The sequence below is a fragment of the Ischnura elegans genome, chromosome X (assembly GCF_921293095.1).
Source record: "Ischnura elegans chromosome X, ioIscEleg1.1, whole genome shotgun sequence".
NCBI lineage: Eukaryota > Metazoa > Arthropoda > Insecta > Odonata > Coenagrionidae > Ischnura > Ischnura elegans.
Window position 1 is genome coordinate 9,383,259 of NC_060259.1, and position 12,117 is coordinate 9,395,375.

The window sequence follows — 12,117 nt, forward strand, 5'->3', positions numbered from 1 at the left end:
CTTCGCAACTTGATGCAAATACCCCCTCTCCCAGTGAATTTCATTGTCACTCCTCACTTCATACAATGTTCCTCTTTCCAACTGCTCCTTCTGAGATTGTACAGACTATAAATTCTTTTAATAACTCTTATTCCGCAGAGCTTGATGATATCCCCATGCCCATACTAAAAGCGGCATCTAATGCCATTGCTACACCATTGGCAAAGATAGTAAACTTCCTTTTCTTCTGGCCAGTTCCCATCAACCATCAAACATTCGCGCGTAATTCCTGTGCACAAAAAAGGCTCAAACAGCAAAGCAGATAACTATAGACCCATATCAATCTTATCTGTTTTCTCAAAGCTGTTTGAAAAATTGTTCCTCAAGCAATTACAGGACTATTTAACTTCATGTAACTTACTTCATGAAAACCAGGATGGCTTTAGGGCTGGAAAGTCTACTAACTCGGCCTCTTTTGAGCTGATACATAATATCCTACAGGGCCTCAATGATAAACTAGTCACAGTCGGAATCTTCTTTGATCTCACCAAGGCCTTTGATTTGATCGACCCCAGCATTCTGCAAAATAAGATAAATGCTCTGGGTATCACTGGGCCGGTCCAGGATTGGGTCATGTCATACCTAAGTGACAGGCATCAAACAGTATGCTATCAATGCAGTAGCACCAACTCAAGTATCAAATCGAGCTCCATGAAATCAACAAGGGGAGTGCCTCAAGGATCCTTCCTTTGCCTTATACTTTTCCTGCTCTTCATCAACGATCTCCCTACTCAATTGTCTCATTCTAAAACCACTCTCTACACTGATGACACCTCCACCGTCATTACTGCAAATAGTGCACAAAATATTGTTGACCAGACTAACCTCACAATCATGGAAATGCATCAGTGGTGTAATATGAACAATCTTATAGTTAACAACCAGAAAACTGTCTTCCTCCAATTCCTACATAAAAACTCCTACAAAAATGATCTTATCCCTCACATAGACAAAATCTCTCACTCCTCTGATGTGTATACTACAAAGTTCCTTGGACTTCTAATCTCAACCAACCTTGATTGGGCACTTCACATACAGGTTGTACTAAAAAAAATCTCCGTGGGTATATTCATTATCAGAAGGTTGTTTCTGATTGTATCATTGAATACTTTTAAAATGGTATACTTCGCTAAAATCCATTCTCATGTTTCTTATGGCATTCTGTTTTGGGGAAACTCACCTGTGGCTAAAAGAGCTTTTTCAGCCCAAAAACAAGCTATTAAAGCTATGTACCATGTCCCTATTCGCACTCCAGGTAAAATCTTCTTTGCTAAATCTAAAATCCTCACCCTCCCTTCTTTGTATATCCTTACATGTGCTTGCTTTGTTAAAGCAAACCCTTCCCATTTTCTTCCAAATTCTACCTACCATGGTCACCTCACCTGTTCAAGAAATAGCATCCACTCAAACCAGTATTCCAGCTCTCTCTGCCTAAAAGGTCCCTACCACTCTGCCTCGATCCTTTATAATAAAATTCCCGAAGAAATAAAAAATAGCAAATCACCTTCCGAATTTAAAAAGAGACTAAAAATCCTCCTAGCTGAAAAATGCTACTACAGTATTAATGAATATCTGGAGGATGCATTATGAGGAAATTTTCTAGATGGCAACTTGAACGCCTATATTTTTCCATACTTTCTGTTAGTATTTTATAACCCTCTTGGCTCTGTTTCTAATGTTTGTTTATATCATAGTGAAATGATTATCTTGAGAATTCCCAAGAACCTGGCAATTTTCAATCAGGTATTCATGTATGTATGTTTGTATGTAATTATTTGTAAATCTCATATTGACTTTAGCCTTGCAGATGTATAATTTGCCAATGGTGAAATAAATTCATTATTATTATTATTAAAACCAATTTTTTGAAGGTCAAATGGGTAGAAGTGCTCAACGTTTTGTATACCACAAAAGAATTAAATAGGGCTCAGTTGATCAACCACAACACCACTTTTTTGTCCACTTCATAGTTTTTCTTAGTACTGAAAAGTAAGCCAAGTACATATCAGCATTATCAACTCCTCCCATGTACTTATTGTAGTCCAAAATACAAATCGGTTTTTTCTGTATCTGTCCCGTCCATCTGTTTCGCTTTCCTTTGCCCTCACTCAAGTTATGGATTGTGGAAATCATCGTCACCTCCCTCTTCTCCTTCCACACAAGCAGCAGAACTTCCCCCCTTCTACAGAAAGTGTTGTCGCCTTTCTTCATACTTTTGATTTCATGCCTAAATTCAGTGGGAAGCCCCTTGTTGGCACGGATGGTTCCACAAACTCGAGTTTTTTTCGCTAGAAGAAATTCGGCTATTTGTACGCTATTGTAATCATTATCTTGGAACACATGATGCCAATGGTGTCAATACAGATCTAAAAGGGTCAATATGGTTTCCTCTAATTCTTTTTCCTTCAGCTGTATATATTTCTATGTTTCAAATATAACCACTTTCACTCTCACACACCATTCGTACCCAAAATCCATAATTCACCAATTTCCCTGGATTGTATGTTCTAAATCTCAATCTTCCCCTCTAAGGTATTACTCCTTCATCTAGGGAGAGATCACGCTTAGGCATATACACCGTTTTAATTTTTTCTGAGAAATATGATAGTATTGGTCTAGTTTTATGTAAAATGGGTGAATTGATAAATTCATCAGTGCTCCATTATTCCTTGATTGAATCTTTCCTGACTTTGCCCATCAAAATTATAATTGCTAAGAAAACTTTCACCTCTCCCAACGTGACATTTTTCCACTTCCCAGTTTTCTGCAAAGACTTATATCTGCCTTCGTTCTGCATTCGATACAAATTGGTCTCATTGCACATTATTTCTAAGATCATCCCCAAAAAACATTTTTGCCACTTCTAAAACACATTAGCAATTATCGCAGGAGCATTGATGATTCCTGCCACTCCCTGAAAATCTTCCAAACTTCTTGGAAGGTCAATTTTATTCCATGTCACCGAGGTGTCTTTCACTAAGCTACCATCGCTATCACTTGCATCCAAGTCACTATCATCAGTGTAAACTAACTGTCCAGCTTTTCTTTTAGTTTTTCTTCCACCAATATCAAAACCAATTTCACTATCTGAGCTGTCACACTCGACTACATCTGGCACGTCCGATAATGCATCAACACAAAGTTCTTCGTATATATTCTTCTCGGTCATTCCGCAAGCACCACCACTAGTTGACACCATTACTATAGAAAAGGTCTTATTGTTATTGGAGTAATTTTTCAGTGGACAAGATACGCAGGAATTATCAATGAAAATTATTGAAATTTACGTTGACTATGTATGCATGCACTTTCATAGGGTAAACGCAGTCACTGAAAATAATCTCGAAATACATCAAATGTGGCAAAGGAAGGACTGGCAGTTTACTTGAGAAATTTTTATAGCAGACAGTTCATGCTGCTCAGGTTTATGTCTTCGTTTTTCAACAGCCACAATATATGAACTAGGCTCCTGATGCAATATCAGGGATCCAAGGTCCCCATTGTTGTTTCTGGTAAGCATTTCCTGACCTTCAGTATTTGGGTGAAAATTATCCAATGGGATGTAGAACATCAAGTTGATGACTATAGAATGATATGTAAATGAAGATGGTCAGAATTAGTGGAAATTATGCCTCTTACCTCCTGTATTATTTTCAAAACCACTCCTATAGTAAATCCATCACACATTCGAGCCATAGTCATGCAATCAAATTGTCGATTCAATGCATTATAGCCATATAGTGTCTCATTCCACACCATGGACATTGTTGCATAGTCTGGGCGGGGCAAAATTATAAACTTGTTATAAGCTGAGGCTAAACTCTGAAATGAAATCCAAATGAATAAAATTGTGAGAATATAATGGTAATACAGCTTGATGATAGAAACCAAGATTGATTGAATTGGCGAAAAATTACCTTTTGATCACTCTCCCAAGGACAGCTGGATAATCCTATGACCATTATGCGGTCTTCAGGGCCTATACCTTTAACTAACTTTGGAAGTTCTTTCTTCAGTCTTTTTGGATCTGATGTGTCAGTTTTGGGAACTCTTTTTAAGAATGTTTTCTCTGCATTTTCCATGTATATAATTGCTGGTTGAAGCAATCTTGAAACCTGTCAAATTCATTTCAGTGCCATTCAGTGTCTAATTATGTTACACTTAAGGGCTTGTCAGTTGTAAGTACAAGCACATTCCACATATTACTATCAGGTTCTGACTGCATGACTGAGAGAAATGAGTTGTTTATCGAGGGATTAATGGGAATAATTAAGCTAAATCTAACTAAGCTTACGTCAGAAATGTGACAAAGATGCATGGAAGCAACAGGATCAGTTAGGACAAGGGTGTACCCGGGATCAAAACAAGGGGGGGCAACTCATGGTTGTTCAAGTTGTAGGTAAGATTTAAGCATGGAAAAGGTGAATGAAATCAACATTTTAAGAAAACTGTAACAGCTCTTTATTAGTTTTCAAAATTATTTGCTTGAAAAAATATTATTTTCCTTAAAGAAATTTGCAATTTTTGCTTTCGGCTTTTGCTGATGCCCCTGAGCTAATGAATGAATGAGCTAAATGCAACATGATGAAAATATCAAGGGGAAGGAAACAGTGTTGAGTACATGCTTTCGAATGAGTTGGGGTTTCTCTTTTCAGCAAGTTCAGCCATACTCTTGTTTGGGTGAAAAGCAAAATAAAAATTGACCATGGTCAATGTTTATTTTGCTGCAGCCAATGGTTACTTCACACTGCAATAAGAATATGGGAGATATTCTTGGAATGAATGGGGAGAGCATTTCTAATTACAAAATTGGAATCAGGAGGAAAAAGTGGTATATTGCTCCAATTATGTGGCTATTAGATGTTTCAATGAGTAATGCTTGGATTTTACGTCGTGGGGAAGGGCTTACTCTAGATTCTCTTGCATTCTGCCGAGCAGAACAAGCATCTCTTCCAGAAAAGTGGCATGGCACCTCAAGAGTCTGGCCCTCAGAATTGTACCTCCCGAATTCAAAAGCAAACAAGGGTGGGTAATGGAGCGTATCTACTTAGTTTTTTCATTTGGGCACTTTCACACCATTAAAAGCGGATATGTGCCGAAAGGGTCGTTACTGACTCATGCTGTCTTTCATTAAGTAGAGGTCATAGAATTTTAAAAGTATTTTTCTGATGATCTGGATAAAGAAATGATACAGAAATATGTAGCAGTGATTAATACAGTTTTGCAACATAAAGTTCTAGGCACAATTGAGTTAAGAATCACGTTGGGTCTGATGTAAGCTTGCAATGGGCATGTACCATCTGGTCATATGGCAGTTCAGCAGCAGCCAGACACTCATATGAGTGTATATGTATATACGGCCCAAACCTCATCCACAATTCTGCGCAAAGTGCTATATGCGAATTCAGGGTGTCCTCAGAAAAATTCATTGGATGATTAAGCTAATACGCATAGCAAAATTTTTACGGAAAGCATTTTGGGTATTCTCAGCCTCTCATACATCCCTCAGGCTTTCCACTGGTGACCATTAAATTCAGGTCTTAAGTAATTGGTATACGTGACCATTAAAACTAATCAATATACAATAAAAGGCTTCTAATTGTATTTTTCTAGGCACCCTTAAAAATTATAAAGCTAGAAAGATTAAAGTATGGGAAAAGGCAGAAGGGTCAGAGTTTACAGGATCCAAAAATTCTGTGCAAAAAGCGGGAAAACTTTAACTCGGAATACTGCAAAAGGGTTCTACTGTATCAGGATAAGTCATGATGTAATCTATATGAATGTTTTCTCTGTCATTGCTGAAGGAAATGTTTGAAAAAAGTGTTATCTATATTATGCATATGGGAGAAAAACACAATGTCCTAATTAGAGATAACATTAACATATGTGTGCCGATGTAAACCAATGAGTGCCTTTGTACAACTTAAAATCAGGATAACTATAATTTTTAATGGAAATCAAGTTGAGGAGAAAAATGTTACCTTGTTCACCAGATGTATTAGCATTGTTAGTCCTGTCTTTCCCGGGTATTTATCAGCAATAGTTTCATTTGATATGTCAAACAAATAAGCTCCCAGTTCAGTACATATACCATGGAGAATCATATGCTTTCCACTTCCATGTGGTCCTGCGATTAATAGAGATCGGACAAATGGTGCATTGTTGTGAATGTACTCTGATCCTGAAAACATAAATATGTAAAAAATATTGAAAGAAAGCATTTTCGGATTGTGGAATTTGAGAGTAATGCCATCATTAAAGGCAATTCAATAAATTAAAAGAAGTAATATAAACTTCATGCCCCTTGGCAAATGAATATGTATCAAATGCCTTTAGAAAATTTGCCATAGGTATGCATTGAAATTTTTAAATAAAATATGGTACATAAAAGAATGGCTTGTGGGTGGGTAGTTTAGATAATTGGATGTTAGCTCACCAAGAGGAATTATGCAGTACTCCTTGATCAACCTCCTGACATCACCCAGTGTAGGCTCTGCTTTCTTACCCATGTCTTGCCATTGCCTCGCCACAAATGAGGCGTCTCCCAAGAAAGATGATATTGCCACCTCTGGATAGTTCTTAATGATACCATTGGACACAAGCTCCTCAAAAAGTGAGTCCAAAGTTCTATCAGGCGTCAAATCTTTCTCTCTTTTGCGTCTCACTTTCTTCCCTCCCTTGCGTCCTCTGTGCCCTTTTGAGGAACCCCCTCCCCTCTTGCCCTTCTTCCCTTTCTTCCTCCTTTGTGCACGGTCACGCTCAATTGCCTGTGAAGGCAAGCAAAATGTCAGACCCACATCTGACCAGGCCTCTGTCAGGCTGTTGAGTCTATGAATTCATTCAAATTGGATAGATGTTACTTTTGTCATGTATCACCCACATAACAATAATTTAAAAATTTGTAAGTCACCTATGAAAAGCCCTCAGTGGATATGAGGTACGGTGGGCCACAGGTTACCCAGTGCAGTTAGTCATTTTTTCATACTTGTGTGGTTTTTCAGTGGCCGAATCATAAATATTGCTCTTGCTTTTGGTTTTCAATGAAAACTTAAGTTTTATTCATAGATCATGTTATATTTGAAATTGTGGTGTCAATATTTCTCAGGCAAAGGTAGTCTTAAAATAATGTAATGTATATACTTTGGATTGTCCCTTGCTAATACCCACCACAGGGACTGACAGGGAAGGACTAGTGGAAGGGAAGAAGGTCAAGGGACAGCCCCCAATGAGTTACATAGTACAGGTTATAAAGTATGTGAAAGAGAAGACATACGTCGCAATGAAAAGGTTAGCGGATAGGAGAGAGCAATGGAGAGCTGCGACAAGCCAATCTCAGGATTGTTGACTAATGATGATGATGAGTGTAGATGATCTTTACAGACCACATTTTTGAAGGGAATGATCAACCTCCTCTCATTGAAGACCTGCAATCTAGCCTCCAATGGTACGGGGGGGATATTTTGTAATGGTATATCCACCAATGAAACTACTCTTGTGTGTAGATAAAATGCGAGGAAAACTCAAATTGAGCTCATTTTCATAATCTACACTCTCACATTCTGGCAGTTTTTGGAGCAACTTTTGGCATCAGTTTCCACAAAAGTCAGTCCCTGTGGTGGGTATTAACAATTGGAAAATTGGACATTGGATTGAAAACAATTGGACATTTGCTCCATAAATAAGCTTTCAAATGCCGCAAACCGCAATTAAGCTTTTCCCTACTATAGACATATATATACGTGTGGACGTTTCCTGACCCGGGAGACGAAAGCCATATATTTATGTGTGAGATTTTCCTGGCCAGGAAAACGAAAGCCATATATATATGTTTTCTAGCTCTCCGCCTTTTAGGACGGTTGCGGGTATACATCGTCTTTGTCTCGGGACCCAACGCTGCGGGGTTTGGGATTTACCCTCGGAATCCGGAGCAGGTACCCGGACCCCTCGTCTTTTATAACCCCTCTTAGCGGTAAAGGAAAGCGGTCATACTATTGTTTATCCAGTCAGTTTTCGAAATAAATATTTGTTCATTTCTCTAGAAAAATAAAATAAGAATTGAATTATTTGTCTTTTGAGCAGCATTTACAATTTTTAAACGAAATTCTACGATAAATATTAGCTTATATCTCGAGTTATGTATAAACATCAACATGGAAATTTTTGCTGCATTAAATGCGTTAATATTGACCTTAGAACTTAGTTTAAAATTTGACAATGTTCAGAAAAAAATCAGGAATTCAATTTGAAGTCTGCAATTTACGTGCAAGCAACAATTATCTATATTCTAAATACATATAAGCAATACAGAAGTTGACCGCGAACCAATGCCGCAGGTATGGTTGTAAACCCGGAAAGGAGGGAGCACAACTACTGTCGGAATTCGAGATAATGCAGAGTCCCTGCGGGGAGGGGTCGAAAAAGGTTCCCTGAGACCCTTCTTAATGAATGTCCTCCAATAATGCTCCGTACCACGAGAAAGAAGAGTCTCTTGGGGCTCAGTACAGCAGTCATGCTAAGACGAAAACTCCGCCGTCACGAAAGGGTTAAAAATAAGCTTTCTTGACCGAGATGTCTAAAAAATTGTAAAAATCGTTTTTTCGAGCTAGCCGGTGGACTGGGAGTGTGGGGAGGTTATTCCTATTTGGTCCCAAATCGTATGCCCTAAGTACCGAAAAAATGCTGGAGGGGGACTTTTCACACTCTTATTCAGCTATGCCTATTTTCCCCTCCTAGCCTCGATAAATAATTAGCAATTGAAAGTTCAGCTCCTTACCATCAGTGTCCTTGAAAGTGACCTGACTTCAGGCTTAATGACAATATTATTTGTCCGATTATAATTTAAGACAATGCAGGACACATCATTGAAGTAAGACAAACAATAGTATAAATAATTCCAAACAATTCACAATTAATGCACAATGAAAATAACAGTGAATCTAATATGCACTAAATAATGAAAAAGTGACATTATTCTCAATAAAGGTTGTCGTAGAATTCTTGTAGCTTTAGCGGTGTCTCTCCACTAGATGCCATTTATGATCTCTTGGCTAAACTTAAAGCCACCGATTGCATCCACCGGGTTGCAGATGGTTGGTCAAACTCTTGATAGGCACATTGGAAGCATTATTATTTCCTTTTATTCTCAGGAAAGAAGGACATTAGTGCCGTGATTCCGATGATTTTGCATCCGATTTATTTTTATAAAGATCGCGGAAAAAATTGAGCGATAGTGAAAATCGTGCACGGATAATACACAACCTGGATAAACCACAGCCGGATAATCGGGAGTCTGCTCAATGTCTGATCAATGATTATTTGAGTCAATTTTCGGGAGATTGTAGAAGACATCATTCACCGAATTATGCATTATATTTTAAGTATTGCATTACTTTTAAGTCAGTGTTCAAGAATTCATCTTCATTATTGACTTTGAGGGCCCCAACCATCTCTGATTTTGTTAATGTTACCCCATGTAGCCCATTAGACAGAAACTAATTAAGAAGATCTATACATTTGGTAGGATACACTAAAGAGACCCAATTTAAATCATCAGCAATAATATTGTATGCTTCATTAGTAAGGGACTCAAGAAGGTAGTCCAGTTTTCCTAGAAGCACATTGATATTCCCTAATGCTGATCTCTGTAGTGAAATTAAAGGGACACTTTGTAAAGTAGCATTAACTGAACTCACAGCTCACTGAAAATGGTTTTCTTCAACTAGTTCATCAACACAAATAGAACTGATGTTATTTTTTAAGCTGCTATGGGCAATGATAGCCATACCACCATTTTTGCAGATATTCTTTCCAAAGCAGCACATCAAGCTGCTTGGTAGGATACACTAAAGAGAGACAGTTTAAATCGTCAGTAATAATATTGTATGCTTCATTACCAAGGGCCTCTAGTAGGTAGTCCAGTTGTAAATTGTAAGTGGATGCCAATTTCAGTTAATCAAATTTCATCCTATGTTCTCTAAAACATAGAAGAGAGGCCTCTTTGCAATTGAGGGAATCTCCAATCAAGAGGATGGTAGAGGATTTAAGACTCCTTGTAGTTATATTACTTGTATCATTACTAATGCACTTAATTACTCCTGCATGCAAATTGTTTATACGGAAAATGAAAAAGAAGAAACTTTGTGCTCTCCCATGAAATATTTATTCACACATTTACACGACCATGGTTTGCCTGGTATAAATACATATATGTGATGGACTTCTGTGGAGTTCACCTGATGATGACGTCTTACGTTGAAACCGATGCTAATGTCCATGCTAATGTGTGAATAAATATTTCATGCGGGAGCACCAAGTTTCTTCTTTTTAATTTTTCACAATTAATCGCTTTCACAAAGTTACGCCTCAAACCATCGCAACACACAAACACAATGGATTTTTTTTTGTTTTTACGTTCCTAGTTCCCAGCTGGTTAGCTGTCTGCCAGGGGTTTCAGCAATAGTTGGATTCAGCTAAGGGGTATTAATTTGTCATGGCACTGATTGTATTAGGGGGAAGGGATGTGGGATGGGTTAAGGGCAGTTTTGGGAGTTTTGTGTTTCAGATAAGGTTCATTTTCATAGTCCCAGAGACTCAAGAGCATGATGTTTTCAGTTTTGCCAAATGATTTGGCAAATTTATGAATATTTGCTTTCAGGTCTAGTGAGAATGGAGATTGTTTAAGATCCCTACGTATTTGCTTATTGCTAAGAAACCAGGGAGCTCCGATGATTCTTCTGAGAATAATATTTTCAGCGGTCTGCAATTTTTTGAGATGGCGTGGAGCAGTGTGGAGCCACGCAGGGGAGGCGTAGATCAGCAGTGGCTTGATTGTGCTATTGTAGAGGTTTTCAGGGATCACGGAGCTGATGGTCTAAGCAGAGGTTGCAGGGCGGTGGCAATTCCTTTGGCCTTTGTGATGGCAGATATTATTTACGATGACTAAGTAAGGCATTTGTCGAATTCGATGCCGAGATATTTTGTTACTTCTTGTTTTGGTAAGATTTTGTTATTGAAGTAAAGGCGAGGTCCTTCTTTGGCTGTGGGGCATCTTGAGAAAATAGTGTGGATGCATTTCGATGGATTGATAGAAAGCTTTCAATGGTTTGACCAATCTTCGTAATCATCTAGATGTTCTTGTAGATGATCGGCCGTCGTTTCCGGGTTGGAGCCCTGAGCCAGAATCGTGGTGTTGTCTGCGCAGAGGAAGAGTTGGGTTGTAGGATTGGTGGGGTGTTGTTGACATCGATATTAAAAAGGGTAGGAGAAAGGATAGCTCCTTGAGGAACACCGGATGATATGGGTCGGAAGAAGGATTGCGTAGAATTGATTTGAACAAAGAAGGTGCGGTCCGTTACAAAAGATTGGATTATTTTTAGGAGATAGAATGGGGTTTCTACAGCAGACAGTTTGTGGATTATGCCCAGGGTCCAAACCCGGTCAAAAGCCATCTCCAGGTCCAAGAAGACGCGTGGCTGATCAATTTGTTGTTAAAGCCTGAAGTGATGGCCTCGGTGAGATGCACGATTTGATGCGTTGCGGATATTTTGAGCCTGGATCCGGCTTGCTCTGTACGAAGAATTTCTTTTTCTATGATAAAGTCCTTCAAACGGCGATGAATAAGCACTTCAAAAAGCTTACCGAGAGTATCAAGGAGACTGATGGGAGGGTTGGAAGAGGAAATGGAGGTTTGTGTGATTTCGGGATCATTATTATTTTGGATTTTTTCCAGGAGGTAGAGAAATATGAAATGGAAAGGAGAAAGTTTTAGAATTTGGAAAGAGGGTTTATTGTTGGGGTGGGTAGATTCTTAAGGAGGCGGTTGGGAACGGCATCACAGCCAGGAACAGATTTGAATTTAACGGTACGGATGGTTGAAGCTATTTTGGATGGAGTTATTGGTGAGGGCTCAGTGATTGGAAGTTCATTTAGACTGAGCCAGGTGGTGATGCAGTCTTCCTCTAACTATGGCGGCAGGTCATTTGAGAAGTGCTTTTCGAGCATTTCGCTGTAGAGTTCAGCTTTCTCTTGGTCCATGGTAGCTCGGCTGTTGGCAGTTTTCAGGGATGGGATGTCTCGACG

At 38.7% G+C, this 12,117-nt stretch overlaps 1 protein-coding gene across 1 annotated transcript in view; it reads right to left on the reverse strand.

Moving 5' to 3' along the window:
• The window catches only part of LOC124170601 (dynein regulatory complex protein 11-like), an 86,759-nt gene that overhangs the window by 11,474 nt on the left and 63,168 nt on the right, over positions 1-12,117 (reverse strand). Inside the window, exons 9-12 of the mRNA XM_046549426.1 lie at positions 6,476-6,806; positions 6,021-6,220; positions 3,957-4,154; positions 3,679-3,861 (exon numbers count right to left, since the gene is read on the reverse strand). Of these exons, the coding sequence (XP_046405382.1) occupies positions 3,679-3,861; positions 3,957-4,154; positions 6,021-6,220; positions 6,476-6,806 (912 nt within the window). The remainder of the gene's footprint in view (positions 1-3,678; positions 3,862-3,956; positions 4,155-6,020; positions 6,221-6,475; positions 6,807-12,117) is intronic.